Consider the following 13,176-nt stretch of genomic DNA (forward strand, 5'->3'; position numbering starts at 1 on the left):
TTATGTCTTATTATGCATTTAAAAAAAACTATGGCCATATGACACAACTAGAGGTAGAGCAAATTCTGGTATTTATTTCTAAGCAGCACGCCTTTTCTCATGAGCCCTAATACTTTCGTCAAATGCACTTCCTTCAACCCAAAATAGTCATCTGTGAGAACCTTGTCCATTACGAGTGTTTCCTATAAGTCATCTTTCTCAATGTGCCACTAAGCTGGATTTAAACACATACACTGCTGGGCATCACTCCTCAAATGTGCAGTGGGCACCAATGCACAGCTGGTTAATGAACACACACTTCGCAGCAACCTTTGAGCAGAAATACGAATCACACTAACCGCTCACTGCAGATGAAGTGAAAGATTGTCTTGTGATCATATGGACGGCCTCTGTTTTTCCTTCCAGCCTGACTGTACACCATTCAGCTCAGCCTTGTATGAAAGTTTTGCCATTCACTCTTCAAAGCATCAGATGGCACGTGCCTCATAAGCACATGGTCAGCTCTCTCAGTGACAAGCAGTAAGGAACAAATCACTTGTTTCTTTCCTGTGCCTAAGCCTCATTCACTGGGAGATGGGTAAGCATGGCAACACCACAGGGCAGGAGCACCAAGGTTGAGCAAGCACTAGGACTAGGTAGCATTCACCCCACAAGTTGTCTTCTTCACTATCCTTTACTCCTGGGCTGCTTGACCGTGCCACTCAACTTAGTTCTTGCAGCAATAAGAAGCTGCACTTCCAACACTGTCAGCCTCCTTTAAAGACATACAGGTTTTGACTATACAAGATGACAAAGAAAGTCATTAGTTGTGTGTTTTTTCTCCACTCAGCACTGCACTGAGGTTAACACCAAAAAGAAGACAAATGGAGTACTACTATGAAACACTTAATCAAAGCAAAACCTATGTTTCAGGCTATTTTTCATTAACAGTGGTGGGTGGGAGGCACACATAAGGATGTATTGCTTCATAACGCAGCTGTCATCGTGTGGGTGCAAACAATTTGAAACAGCCAGGCAGTATACTATATAGATGTTTCTAACTAGAGCATCAAGTTAAGTAGGTCTACCGTATAAGCGCATGTATGGGCCGCACCCCATTCTCCCGAAGGAAATGTTTAAAAAAAAAATAAATCCGTTTAAGGGCCGCACCCAAACTTTTCATGACCCAGGCGGGAATAATGCACGCGCCGTGGCCTCATAGATGGCGCCCAAGGCCGCAGTCATCATCATCATCGTCAACTTTTTCCTTCGCCACATCAGTATCGCCAGCTCCTGCCTTTTCTGGCGTGTTGCGCCGCGCTCCACCGTAGTGGTTGTGGTTTTCACGTGTTACTGCCGAGCATTGCAGTTTTAGCACGATGGGCAAGCACTTTAGTAGCTACATGGCTGGGAGTTGGCTCTCGAACACAGCAAGCGTGCGGCGGGCAGGAAATTCGACGTGTTCGAGAAGTGTGTCCAATCATGGTGCACCAAAAGGCTGCATTGAGAAACACAAGCAGCAAAAAGTGCGCTTTCCGAGGCAAGACGTGAAAGTTTCTTGAACTGGAAGAACAGCTGCTCCATGTGATGGACGTGCGGAACAAAGGCTACAAGTTGACAACGGACATGCTGTGTGGCGTCTTTTGGGATTAGTGTGCACCAAAGCACAGCACCAGCTCAGAGTCGAAATACTCTGCGAGTGACTACTAAACATAGAATAAATGTCACTCATTTCCTGACTGGTGAATTTCTAATTTAAAAAAAAAAAAAAAAAAATTCGCACATCGCATGCATGAGCCGCACTCTGAAAATTGGCCCTTGAATCCGGAAAAAAAAAGTGCAGCCGTTACACGCGTTTAATACGGTATTTCCTTTTTCAAAACAAATCTGTAAAGTCAATATTGATTGAATGCATCGTTCAACTCATTATGTGTAAATGTCAGAGCAAGCTGCAGTGTTCCACGCAGAGGGCTCACCATAGAACTTTGATTTTGCCAAAATGGTGCCACTGATGCAGAAGCCATCTGGCCGGTTGCTCACATAGAAAGAGGAAATGGGCGGGTGGTGGGAGACCTGCAGTTGTGGGAAGACACCATCAGCCTATTGCACTGCTAGCTTTAGTATGGCAAAGAGCATTTTGGCCAGCAAAGCCTAATAACTACAAAAAGCAAAACCGACAAAAAATTTGAGTTCAGAATATAACTACATATGTTGTGAACAAGGCTTCAGTAAAACTTTCATGCAAAGTGTGATCATCAATCTAAATTTTATTCATACACAGGGTGACCCAGAAGTCGCAGAAAAGTAAAAGTTCAATCATTCGAAAAGCAGAGGAAGCATCACGATGCAGTTTTCACAGAAATGCTTGGAAAAATGTAGGAACTTGTTTTCCAAGCAAAAAATTTTATTCCCACTGAAAGTTGGTATTAGCCTTTCAATTTCCTCAGTAATTGAAATAGTGTCGCAACAGCGCCACTTTTCAGCGACAAATGTGGCACTAAAATTTTTCGTTGTAAAAAAAAAAAAAGAATCCCATGTCTTTCTGTGCACTTCTGTGAAAACTGCATGGCACTATCGTCTTTACTTTTTGAATGATTGGACTTTTACTTTTTCTGTGACTTTGGGATCACCCTGTACATATATCGATGTGTCCAGGTACAATGCGTATGTGTAAATACATCTGAACATGCGTATTTACAGAGTTTAAAAAACACTTTTGTTATAGAGATATAGGCTTGTAAAAACAGCAGTTAGACAGTTACCAAATTGTAGACTTCAACACAATTTCTTGCAACATAACAGTGATGGCTTCAGGTACATGTCCTGCTTTCATTAGTCAATGGGTATTTCATCTGCTACACTGTACAACTGACGTCGACATTAACCCTCAGTCATCAGAACCAAAAGCAGGAGAATAACAGGACACAAAGCAAAGAGAAGAAACGAGGCAGAGAAGCCACCCCCACCTGCTCGGCAATGTAGAAGGTGCGGCTGCCCGTCTCTGGGTGCCTCCAGCAGCACCTGAACACCTCGCCCAGAATGGGGTTGTAGGGCTTCTTCAGGCCTCGGGGCTTCTTGTAGAAGCCAGACAGGTACCACTGCACCACCAGCTTCATCCGAGTGAGGGGGTCATCCTCCTGCACCGCCCTGTCACACAACGACAGAGATGCTGCTGACGAGACCAGCACTCTCCCATAGCAGGCATCTTCCTTGAAGCCTCATCACATAGCAAGATCACATGTCCCATCATCATCGATCACACTACCAGTAATGGCCCACTCAAACGCAAACCACAGGTGTAGTGTGTTCATGGTTGTGGTGGCAAGAATGCGAAGCGTTAAGTCTTGGCGAAGCATTCTGTAGAAAGAAGCCTAGCGTAGAAGACAATCATGACTGAGAGAGCACTGCTCGCACAAGAGACGAGTGAGTGCTCACGGTGAAAACTCCTGCATGGAACATCAGAAGGACAGAAGGAGGCCGCCTGAGGAAGAGAAGCCAGCAACCAGCGAATATCCACGGCCAGGGATTCCACCAGGCCGCATCACCACAGTCATCTGGCCGAGCCATCAAGTGCCGTGCCACCGACGTGCTTTCTGGACCATCCACAATTGTTGCCAAGTCACCCCATCAAAGCGGTTTATCATCAAGCCATTGTCAAGACACAGGGTCCTTGCGAAGGAGTGACGCCATGAGACAGAAAACTGCGAGATGCCACCAGAGACGTAGGGCCCTCGTGCTTGCTGTAGTGTATGCACACGTTTCTTCTGCTTGCCTCACACATTGAAACTTTGTTCGCATTTAAGTTTTTTCTTTTCTTTTTTTTTGGTTTAATGCACAACTGCAGGAGAAAGAAGACAGTAGGAAACCTGCCACCTGGCAAGTAAAGCAATTCCAATTGTAGTTGTGATTCGGAATTACTTCAATACCATAGTGGGCAGTAGTAAGTTTTGTTTTTTTTGCAGATGTATTGCGAAACTGACAGCAAAACTGACCCACCGATATGAATCGGATTCCTTGTAGAACTCCGCATTTTTAGGTTCACAAATCAAATGCGGTCAGTTTAGCTTTGAAGCTGTAGCACAGTTTTCAAAATCTATATTTGCTTCAGAACAGGAAAGTACTTGTTGGAAACACCTCAAAGACGTCTGATTCGAGTTTTGTATCAACGGATGTTTCAATATGTACACGCAATAATCGCACTACTGTCAAAAAGTGCAAAGCTGTGCTGAAAGCCAATACTGCTTTAAATGTTACTAAACAGACCTCACAGATCAGCACCTCAGAACAGCGAAAGCTGCAAAATGTTTATGGCAGTGAATCTGACTCTAAGCTACTTTCCGCACACTGTTCCCAAGTGCCTTGCAGGCTCTATCAACCAAAGCATTACCTCTGAAACCTAACACTGAAACAGTGCAAGAGTGCAACACGTCATACCACACACTCAATCCCGTTGGTTTTCATAGTGCCAGCTGTATAGGTGACCTTCTTGCAACCTTCACGGCTGCATGCACATCATCCTACAACCTGCACATCATGCAACCTACACAGTCAGCCCACTAAACTTCAAGGTCAATCTGGGTGGCAACGTCCACTTGTGCATCATGAAACTCTAACACAACACTACACTGATTCCTCCACCTATGCCTCTCTACAACCAGCACTCACACAACCGGTCCATACACCTCCCCACCCTCCACGCTCGCCCTAGAAATACACGGGATCGCCGATGCCATCACATACTTTGCCACCCTACCCCCCGCCCCCCAATACGTTGTCTATACAGACTCGCAGGCAGCTCTGCGTGCCTTCCATGAAAGAGCCCTCCCTTTCCCTACCCGATCGGCCTTAGATGCCGCCCTTAATGCATTAATGGATCGATGGATCCCTGGTCACATGGGCATCCCCGGCAATGAGCTGGCTCACCAGCTTGCCTGCGAAACTGTACACCAGGCGCAGGGGATCCCATGGACGAGCCCTCCGACGGAGCAGGCGGTTAGGGCTTACAGACGCACTGTCGACGAATACTACACGCAGCAAAAATTAGACTTAGCTGATTTACCGCCACCGCACCCATCCTTATCGATTCGTGAAGCTCGCATTTTTCGCCGAATACAGTTCAATCTACTGCATACACCAGCCAAACTTTATCTGTACCGGCACACTTCCACACCTCAGTGCCCAAACTGTCCACACATATTTGCAGACATAGAACACTGCCTTACACAGTGCCACGCAGCCTTCCAGTCCCCCGCCTATCCTTTCCCCCCACCCCCACCGTGGCCCATCTGGCTCGCCTCCCTGGATCTGAGACTGCAACGTGCCCTCGTCGCCTTGGCCCAGGATGTACTGAATGCCTAACATAAAGGCTGTTAATAAAAAGTGTCACACCACCACCCCCTACACTCATTGACTCCTTACTACAACCAGCTGCTCCAAGATCACCAATGCCACATTTCCCCACTCGCCTTATCTCTTTCTCCATCTCTATGGATAGATAATGGATGGATGAATGACTGTGCATAACACACAGTTGCAAGCAGGACGCATGCCTACCTTACACCCCTACACACACTCCCCTGTCCAGAGTTACTATTAAGCACTTGGTCTCGTCAACATTTCACAGCACATCTGCTATCACTGATACTATTCGCATTATCACAAGGGTAAATGCCCGGTAGATACTTTTTGGATGCAATTCTGCTTCTAAAAGCAGAACGAGATTTTACAAGGCAGGCAATGAGCATTCACCTGGAAAGGATGTCAGCGTGGTAGTAGTAGTCTGAGAGCTTGTCGAGGAAGGACCGCGGCTCAAGGATGAATGTGGGCAGCACCACTTTGGACAGGTCCATGCCTGGCCGCACCTGCTTCACCAGGGCCCAAATGAGGCTGCGGTTTTCCTCTGCCACCTCCTCAGTCTGGCCTGCATCCCCTGCCTGCACATTCAAAAGAGAAACACATTTGCGACTCCTTCTACAAACAAAACAAAAAGAAACAGTGTTGCATTTACTGTCTGTATATTTGCAGCAGTTTGCTGTAACACTCAACCACAGTACAGCTCGCTGAGGCAAGCACTACTGCACTGAACAATAGCTTCTCGACAGGATTCTAGAATTTTCATCACATACACAAAACAACTGTATCTTGCCTACAATGTAAATTTGCACACCACTTCATCTGCTGCCAGGATGGTGAAACACACAGAAGGAGACAGTAGCAGATGTGGCCCCTGAAAGAGGGCAAGCACTTGTTCTGCCATTAATTGATCCCCTTGGTGCCAGAACACTACTGTTATTGCTGAAGCATGTTCTTTTCAAAAAGCACAAGTTCAGTGAAATTTAAGCTCTTTTAAGGTAAACTGTTTGCGCTTGGGCTCATGGAGTTCAGGTGCTCCTAATATCATCAAAACCCCAATTTTGCAGAGGCTGACGGAATTACACAGGCTTTCATTATTTCATACTTCAAAGGACCAAAGATTTTTGTTTGCATACTCAGAAGTTTACCTTCATATGATCCGACATTAATTGTAATTTTCTTTGTCAATATCTGTGCACATAAATCGTATTTTGGAACCTTTTCTCACCAAATGTATCGCAATCATTATCGCATCATAAAGTATGGGTGGTGTTGATTTGTTTATTCAACCTGCAGCGTCTGATTACGTGGTTGAAAAAAATTGTCAAAAATGCGTTGTTTTCTTAATACAATGAAACTCCATTACATGACATCAATTAATAATAAAAAAAACTCCAAATGATTCAATGGTATAATCATCAAGGGGCTAAAAAAAAAGCTACAAAATTTAATTACAAAAAAAATGGGGGGGGGGGGGGGGTGCAATGGCTTTGAGTGAAAACTGCCGTTTGAGTGAAAACTGTGCAGCAATGACAATTTTTCTCAGTTCCGCAAAATCCAACTCTGCATGCACACTATCGGGAATCTCGAAGCAAAACTTGTCCACAATAGCAAGGGTCCCATCCGTGGCCTCTCTCGCAGTGTGACGCAGTTGTGATGGTGGCTCCTCTCAAGCAGCGGCACCCATGTCAGGAAGGCTTCACCGCCCAAACAGCGAGCAGCACACGAGTGCACAGTTTCGGCCCTAGAGTTAGTTTCCGTGCATTTGAAAACAGAAGCAGCAATTCTAGGGAAGTAATGGGAAAACACAGCTGCACAGGAACCGTCAAGACATCTCCAGAAAAGAAAACGAACAGGCTAGCCACCCATTACCAACCGAAAGGACGCACAGCTGGGCCCAGCTGGCTGATAGACCACCAATAACCACCACCGTGGGCAGGCGGCAAAGCTCAGAAAAATTACACAACCTTTATGCAATGTGCTAAACTCTACGAAGACTTAGCTGCACGTGCATGCTGTATAGCTTTCAACGGATATACACGGCATTTGCGAACCCCATCTCTGCCACAGCCAAGGCCACACCACCTCTCTCTCCCTTCCCAGCTTCCACTGCGCTTTCCTTCACACCTGCTAGGAAAGCCGAGCACATGGCCTCCTCTACAAGCTTTCACCTTTGCCCCCTCACCCATAAGCGAACTGTCGCATGTGTTTTGGGGGACATCGCATATACAGCTCTCTGCAAAGCAAAACTACGCGGTGAGGGGGCCATCATAGTTCATTATTAGCTATGGTGAAGATCTGTGAGGGAGGACTGTTCACTTAACCGTGGTTAATTCGGCTATTTGGCAGTGTCAAACTGCTGCAGACTGCATGTGTTTGAATGGGTGAGCACCCATGATTAGATGATTAACACAAGTACAATACTTAGTTTTAGGAGACCTCTGGGCTTTCTTCCCGAGAGTTAATCTGTGTGCAAGTCATTCTAAAGACGGACAAAAAAAAGAAGAAATAGCTTTGTGGAAAGAGCACTTGCTATATAGTGCATGGAACGCAAGGCTGCAAAGAAGTGTTCTCTCACTGACAGCACTTTTCTGTAATCTTTAGATTGGAGATGTCGGTGTAGTGATGGTCTGAAGATGAGATAAAAGCATAGCATGCTGGACAGTGCAGCCCTATGCGCAGACTCAAACTGCCCTCCTCCTCCCTCAACTAGCAGAAAGCGCTACACCCTCAGACAAGTGTTAACCTCTACAGTGGACACCAACTTGCCTGCCCTACTCTAACTGCGCTCAGTGATGTGATCTGCTGGCCTTCCCCCTACACCCCCTCCTCAGCCTTTCATTTAATTCCATCCCCCCTGTGCAGCGCTGTTGCAGTGATCCCTATAGAAGATCCAGTTATAGCGCTGTGCCCCCCCCCCCCCCCCCCCCTCGTTTTCACTCCCCCCATTCCGTCTATTTATAACAATCGAAACACGGGCCCCATGGGGATTTGTCCAAAATAGACAAGCCTGAACAAGCTGCGACATAGGTTACACAAGCTCAATCCTTTACCACTCATTACAAGTAGTTCTGCTAGTGTCTGAAGACAAAGTAAATAGCCCACTGCACAAAAGAGGGTAGCATAAGAGAAAGTGCCACTGCCACCACCACCAGGCTCACTCACCACGCCCAGCTCTTCATTGCCCTCCTCCTGGTAGGGTGTCTCTGGCTCTTCCTCCACTTCTTCCACCTCCCCGCTGTCCTCAGTCAGCCGCTGGTGCTCTTCCTCTTCGGAGTCGGTGTCACTCGAGCGCAGGCTCTGGGTGCCATCCCGCTGGTCGTCCGTGGGTGCATCGTCACCAAGGTCTGCACTCCACACCAAACAGGTGCTCACTCAGAAAATGCTACACTGCAAACGTACACACCAACCAGACACGGCACTTCACTACGGCGTTTACAGCATGGCATAGTGTTGAGAGGCATGAGCAGACAGAGGCATTATACCTGGAGTTAGATGTAAGGGGGCCTCCCAACTGGCACTGCATACCGTTACTGTGCACTTTCAAGGAAATGGCCTAAACACTCGAAAAAGACTTGAAAATGCTATTCAATAAAGCACTCCATTAGCATGCAGGTTTCAGCCTGGACTGCTACCTCCGTCATCTGCAATCAGGGACAGTAGTCATCAGCTTGGAAAATTTCTTAAACTAACTGCAGTGCTTTCATGATGCTCAATATCTCTGACCAGGCATGAAAAAAAAAAGGAAGAAAACGCACACAACATGCACTGAGATAAAGGGGCAAATAAAGAACTGCACTGCACTGCATGCTGGCCTTTTGCAGGGCAACACATTCTGCGGCCGCTAGCCTGGTTTTTAAGGATGGCCTTAGCCTGCCTTTCAATTAAATAAGTTTCTATCGATTGCTATCAGGCACAGTGAAAATTACAGCAGTTCACTGCATTTTTATGCACAAAACAATCCATCGTAATGGTTCCAGTACTTTGTCTTTGTCAAAGTGCTTTCTCTGCTCAGCAGTGATAGCAAGAAAACATAGGAACATGCAGGAGCCACAGGCTATTCAATGCTTCTCCATGTCACCCCACTTCAATCACCACTATGCAGACGTCAACACTTCAGATCCGAGTTTCCATGAGTTTCCCCCATTCTTTTCTCATGATTAACACATATCTCTATGAGTTCACTATCTGCTAATTGCTTGCAGTTTAGATAGAAAACCTGCCAATGTAACCTACCTAATTTTGAGTTGAAGAATCAAGAGGGCTTCATTCATGAAAACCACTTTATTCCCTTGGGATGCTACATGTGTTCGGTAGCTAAAGGGTAATTAATTACTCCATTTAACCAGACCGTCCCTACTCGGGGCATATCACAGAATTCATGGGACTAAGACTAAATTCTATGTGTACAAAGCGCAGAAATGCTCTCTTGGTGCTCTCACCATGTCGAAACAAAATTAAAAAAAAGTTGCTAAAAAAATTCCTGCATTGACAGCCACAATCCCACCCTCCATTACAGTGCAGTGATCTCCAGCATTAGAGACTGATCAAACAAGAGATGATAAAGTGTTGTTGGGCAAGCAATTCCAAGCAATTCCTACATGTGTTGCACAATGCATGCAATGAGATGAACTCTGCAACAGAACGCCATATTACTGTCACATGATATGTCTTCGCATGAAAAAAAAAAAAAAAAAAGTTGTAATAGAATAAATCTGGCCATTTACTAAATGTTAGTGGTGGCAGTGCACCATGGCCTCCAATCTTGGAGGTTGGAGGCCGCACTGTTGTGACTACTTGAAATTATAACTTGTGAATCTGTACACTAGAAGGTCCAGATTAACTGCTTAACAAATTATTATTGGACTCAAATCCAAAAGCTGATGGTGATGATAACTACAGCTAAGATGATAATTTAATGAAGGGCAGCTTGGCCAAACAGTGTCATGGCTAATATGTTTTGGTCTGCACAAATTTTGGTCGAAGACCTATTTCCCAGGCATTTCATCCCAGAGATGCTGAGCATGAGAACAGAGGAAAACTTGTAGCACCCATTGGAAGCTGCTGGGTACTCAGCATCACCGGCGAACGAACCGTGAATTTTCTGCAAACAAGGTGGGTACTCAAACCATTAACCATAGCAGTATTTTTGAAGCCTTCCTATCTCTACATCACCAGTGAAACTCTATCTTTTGGCTCAATAAATTTATTTTACCACTAATGCGCCCGAACCTAAAACTCCTGTCTCTCTCCAGCAACTTCCCCACAATGCCCACCCACCTTGGTCTCTGAAGTGGTTCTCAAGGTCACTCTCGTTCCAGTGCCGCTGCTGCGACGGGATGGTGGTGGGCGTGCTGGCCACCATCGAAAGCTCCGCCTCGGCCCCGCCACCGACTCCAGTCACAGAGGCGGAGTCCCGAGCAGTTCCCCCGCCCCCAGTCGCAGTGCCACTACTGCTGCTGCGCAGGTGTCCCGACGTCATGGAGCGCAGGAGCAGCGAGGAGCAACGCAGCGAGAGCTCCAGGGCGTCCATCCAGCACTTGCCGGCTGCCTCCGAGGGCGCCCGGAAGATGAGGTGGCTCACTGGCAGAGGCTGCACCAGGGCCCCAATGGCCTCGTTCCGAGGACCCTGTGGTTCCCAGCAAGAGCAAAAGAGGGCAGTTAAAACCCAGATCATGTGCATAAACTCCACATCACATGCACCGAATGGCTGCATCACAAAGCTATGTGGGTATATGTAGAAAGGCCCTACAAAAGCCACAGACAACATACCCGTGATGCCCAGATGGACTGTTCAAGTGGATGAAAGATCTTGAAGCAAAATCCGTCCTTCTTGGAGGGCCGCTCTATCAGCTCGCATGCATTCAGCAACACAGTCCCAACCCACTGGCTACTCTGCAGAAGGAAGAAAAGAATGTGCTTCAGAACAGCATCTGATCACAGTGATCAAGGAACCTGCCCGAGCAACCTCTCACGATCAACCATTGATTTACTGCCACCTGCCAGGGTGGTTAGTTTGCTCACAATACGGTGGGTAGGTTGTGATGTAGCCACAAGATCATGTGACCTATGCAGCCCGCCTAGGTTGCTTCTCAAGGGGTGGCTGCCTGGGCCACCCTACACCACCCTAGTTATCACTCAAAACGCCGCCAACGCCAACAATGAAGATGCGAAATTTCTGCATAACGGGGCCTTTTAGCTATCATGTCAAAAAAAAAGCAGGGGGTTGGGGGAGGGGAGGGGGGGGGGGGGGGGGCAAGATGTAAAACTGCCACTGCCAAGCAGCTGGGAAAGCCAATGCCAAAGCGGGAAGAACTGATTAAGAGCAGCGAGTCATACTGGCATATTCCAATCAGTGACCCATAGCAAGTTTTCTTGCTCTGTGAACCGAAAGGCGTACTGGAAGGGGCAATTCAGATTGGTTTGATTTTATGCGTTTTAACATCCCAAAGCGACTCAAGCTATGAGGGATGCTGTAGTGGAGGGCTCTGGATAATTTCGACCCCCTTGGGTTCTTTAATGTGCACTGACATCGCACAGCACACTGGCCTCTAGCATTTCGCATCTATTTAAATACAACCGCCGCGGCCAGCATCAAATCTGCGTCTTTCAGGACGGCAGGTGAACACCATAATAACTAAGCAACTGCAGCGGCTCAATTTAGATTCAAATCCTGAGTTCTTACTGGCCGAGACGATTTTGTGCTCCTTCTCAGATTCAGGGCTCTGCTGCAGGTTCCCGACTGGAACACACCATTAAACAAAAAAATGATAACAAAGCTGATAAAAACAAAAAAAATCGTTACTGCGGCATATCTAGTACAGCACAACTAAATCACAGCTTCACCTCTTATTTTTGCACACTTGCCTCCAGAACCAGCGCATTCTTGTAGAAAAGCCACCAAGATTCTGGACCACTTACTGCTTTGAATTATATACTGCAGAACAGATACTGTCACATGGTGGTGAAGAGAGTTCTGAGGGCAGGAGGACATACATTAGAGAGGGCTAGAAAAAGCATGGAAAATAACAGTGTCCTGCCTGTACCGTCTGCCTGTACTGCCTGCTGCTACAACGGGCAGGTCAGCAGAAGCCTTCTAAAGTAAATACAAGCAAACTTATTTCTACACAGAACACAACTCAGTGGTGGCCATAGTAACAAGTGCTTCAACGGAAGAAGGAGTCAAGATTGGCCATCGCTTTCGGTTATACTTAATTCACAGATGGCAACGAACTTTTGACAAAAGGCACCTAAAACACCAACAACAATCCCAAACATTGCAGAAAATGCTGTGCATGACCATGACATTTCCACAGCTCTCGGGTCACATCTCACATAGCAAACACAAAGTGATAAGGCTACATGTTGGCAGCAACAACCAAAGAACATGACAAAAAATACTTTGCAGCAATTTTTATGAGAGCACTATCAAGTGCTGGTCTTCATCACAACCAATGCAAGAATGATTTTTTTCCATACAGATGACTACGATTAAACCCCGCTGCGATGCAACCTAAAGATTAACATGAGCCCCTGCTCCAGGAGCACTGACCTTGGCAATCTTGGGGGTCTTGTAGAGCAGCAGCAAGCCCGGCTTGAGCACACACCATAGTTTTGTCCAGCCCTTGAGGGTGCCCCTAACCTTCAGCCAGTCAGCCAGCACAATGATGGAGGGGTCCGTCAACGTGCTGGACAGCTCCATGGCAACCCGCTTCTTTTCGCATCGATAGTGCTTCCGCTGTGCCTGCAGTGTTTCAGGCAACAGCTCAAATTCCCACCCTATCCTGGAAGCAATTTCTCACATACAAAACATGACACCTTCACAAAACTACTCAGAGTTAAAGT

At 46.6% G+C, this 13,176-nt stretch overlaps 1 protein-coding gene across 7 annotated transcripts in view; it reads right to left on the bottom strand.

Annotated features, from left to right (window-relative positions):
- Positions 1 to 13,176, bottom strand: part of Orp8 (Oxysterol-binding protein-related protein 8) — a 111,036-nt gene that overhangs the window by 20,010 nt on the left and 77,850 nt on the right. For all 7 annotated transcript variants that reach the window (XM_089565628.1, XM_089565629.1, XM_089565632.1 and 4 more), the window contains 7 exons: positions 12,884 to 13,075; positions 11,104 to 11,226; positions 10,612 to 10,960; positions 8,497 to 8,678; positions 5,728 to 5,912; positions 2,946 to 3,126; positions 1,956 to 2,052 (listed from right to left, as the gene is read on the bottom strand). In XM_089565628.1, the coding sequence (XP_089421754.1) occupies positions 1,956 to 2,052; positions 2,946 to 3,126; positions 5,728 to 5,912; positions 8,497 to 8,678; positions 10,612 to 10,960; positions 11,104 to 11,226; positions 12,884 to 13,075 (1,309 nt within the window). The remainder of the gene's footprint in view (positions 1 to 1,955; positions 2,053 to 2,945; positions 3,127 to 5,727; positions 5,913 to 8,496; positions 8,679 to 10,611; positions 10,961 to 11,103; positions 11,227 to 12,883; positions 13,076 to 13,176) is intronic.

This window comes from Amblyomma mixtum, chromosome 1, assembly GCF_055824585.1.
Source record: "Amblyomma mixtum isolate Tamu chromosome 1, ASM5582458v1, whole genome shotgun sequence".
NCBI lineage: Eukaryota > Metazoa > Arthropoda > Arachnida > Ixodida > Ixodidae > Amblyomma > Amblyomma mixtum.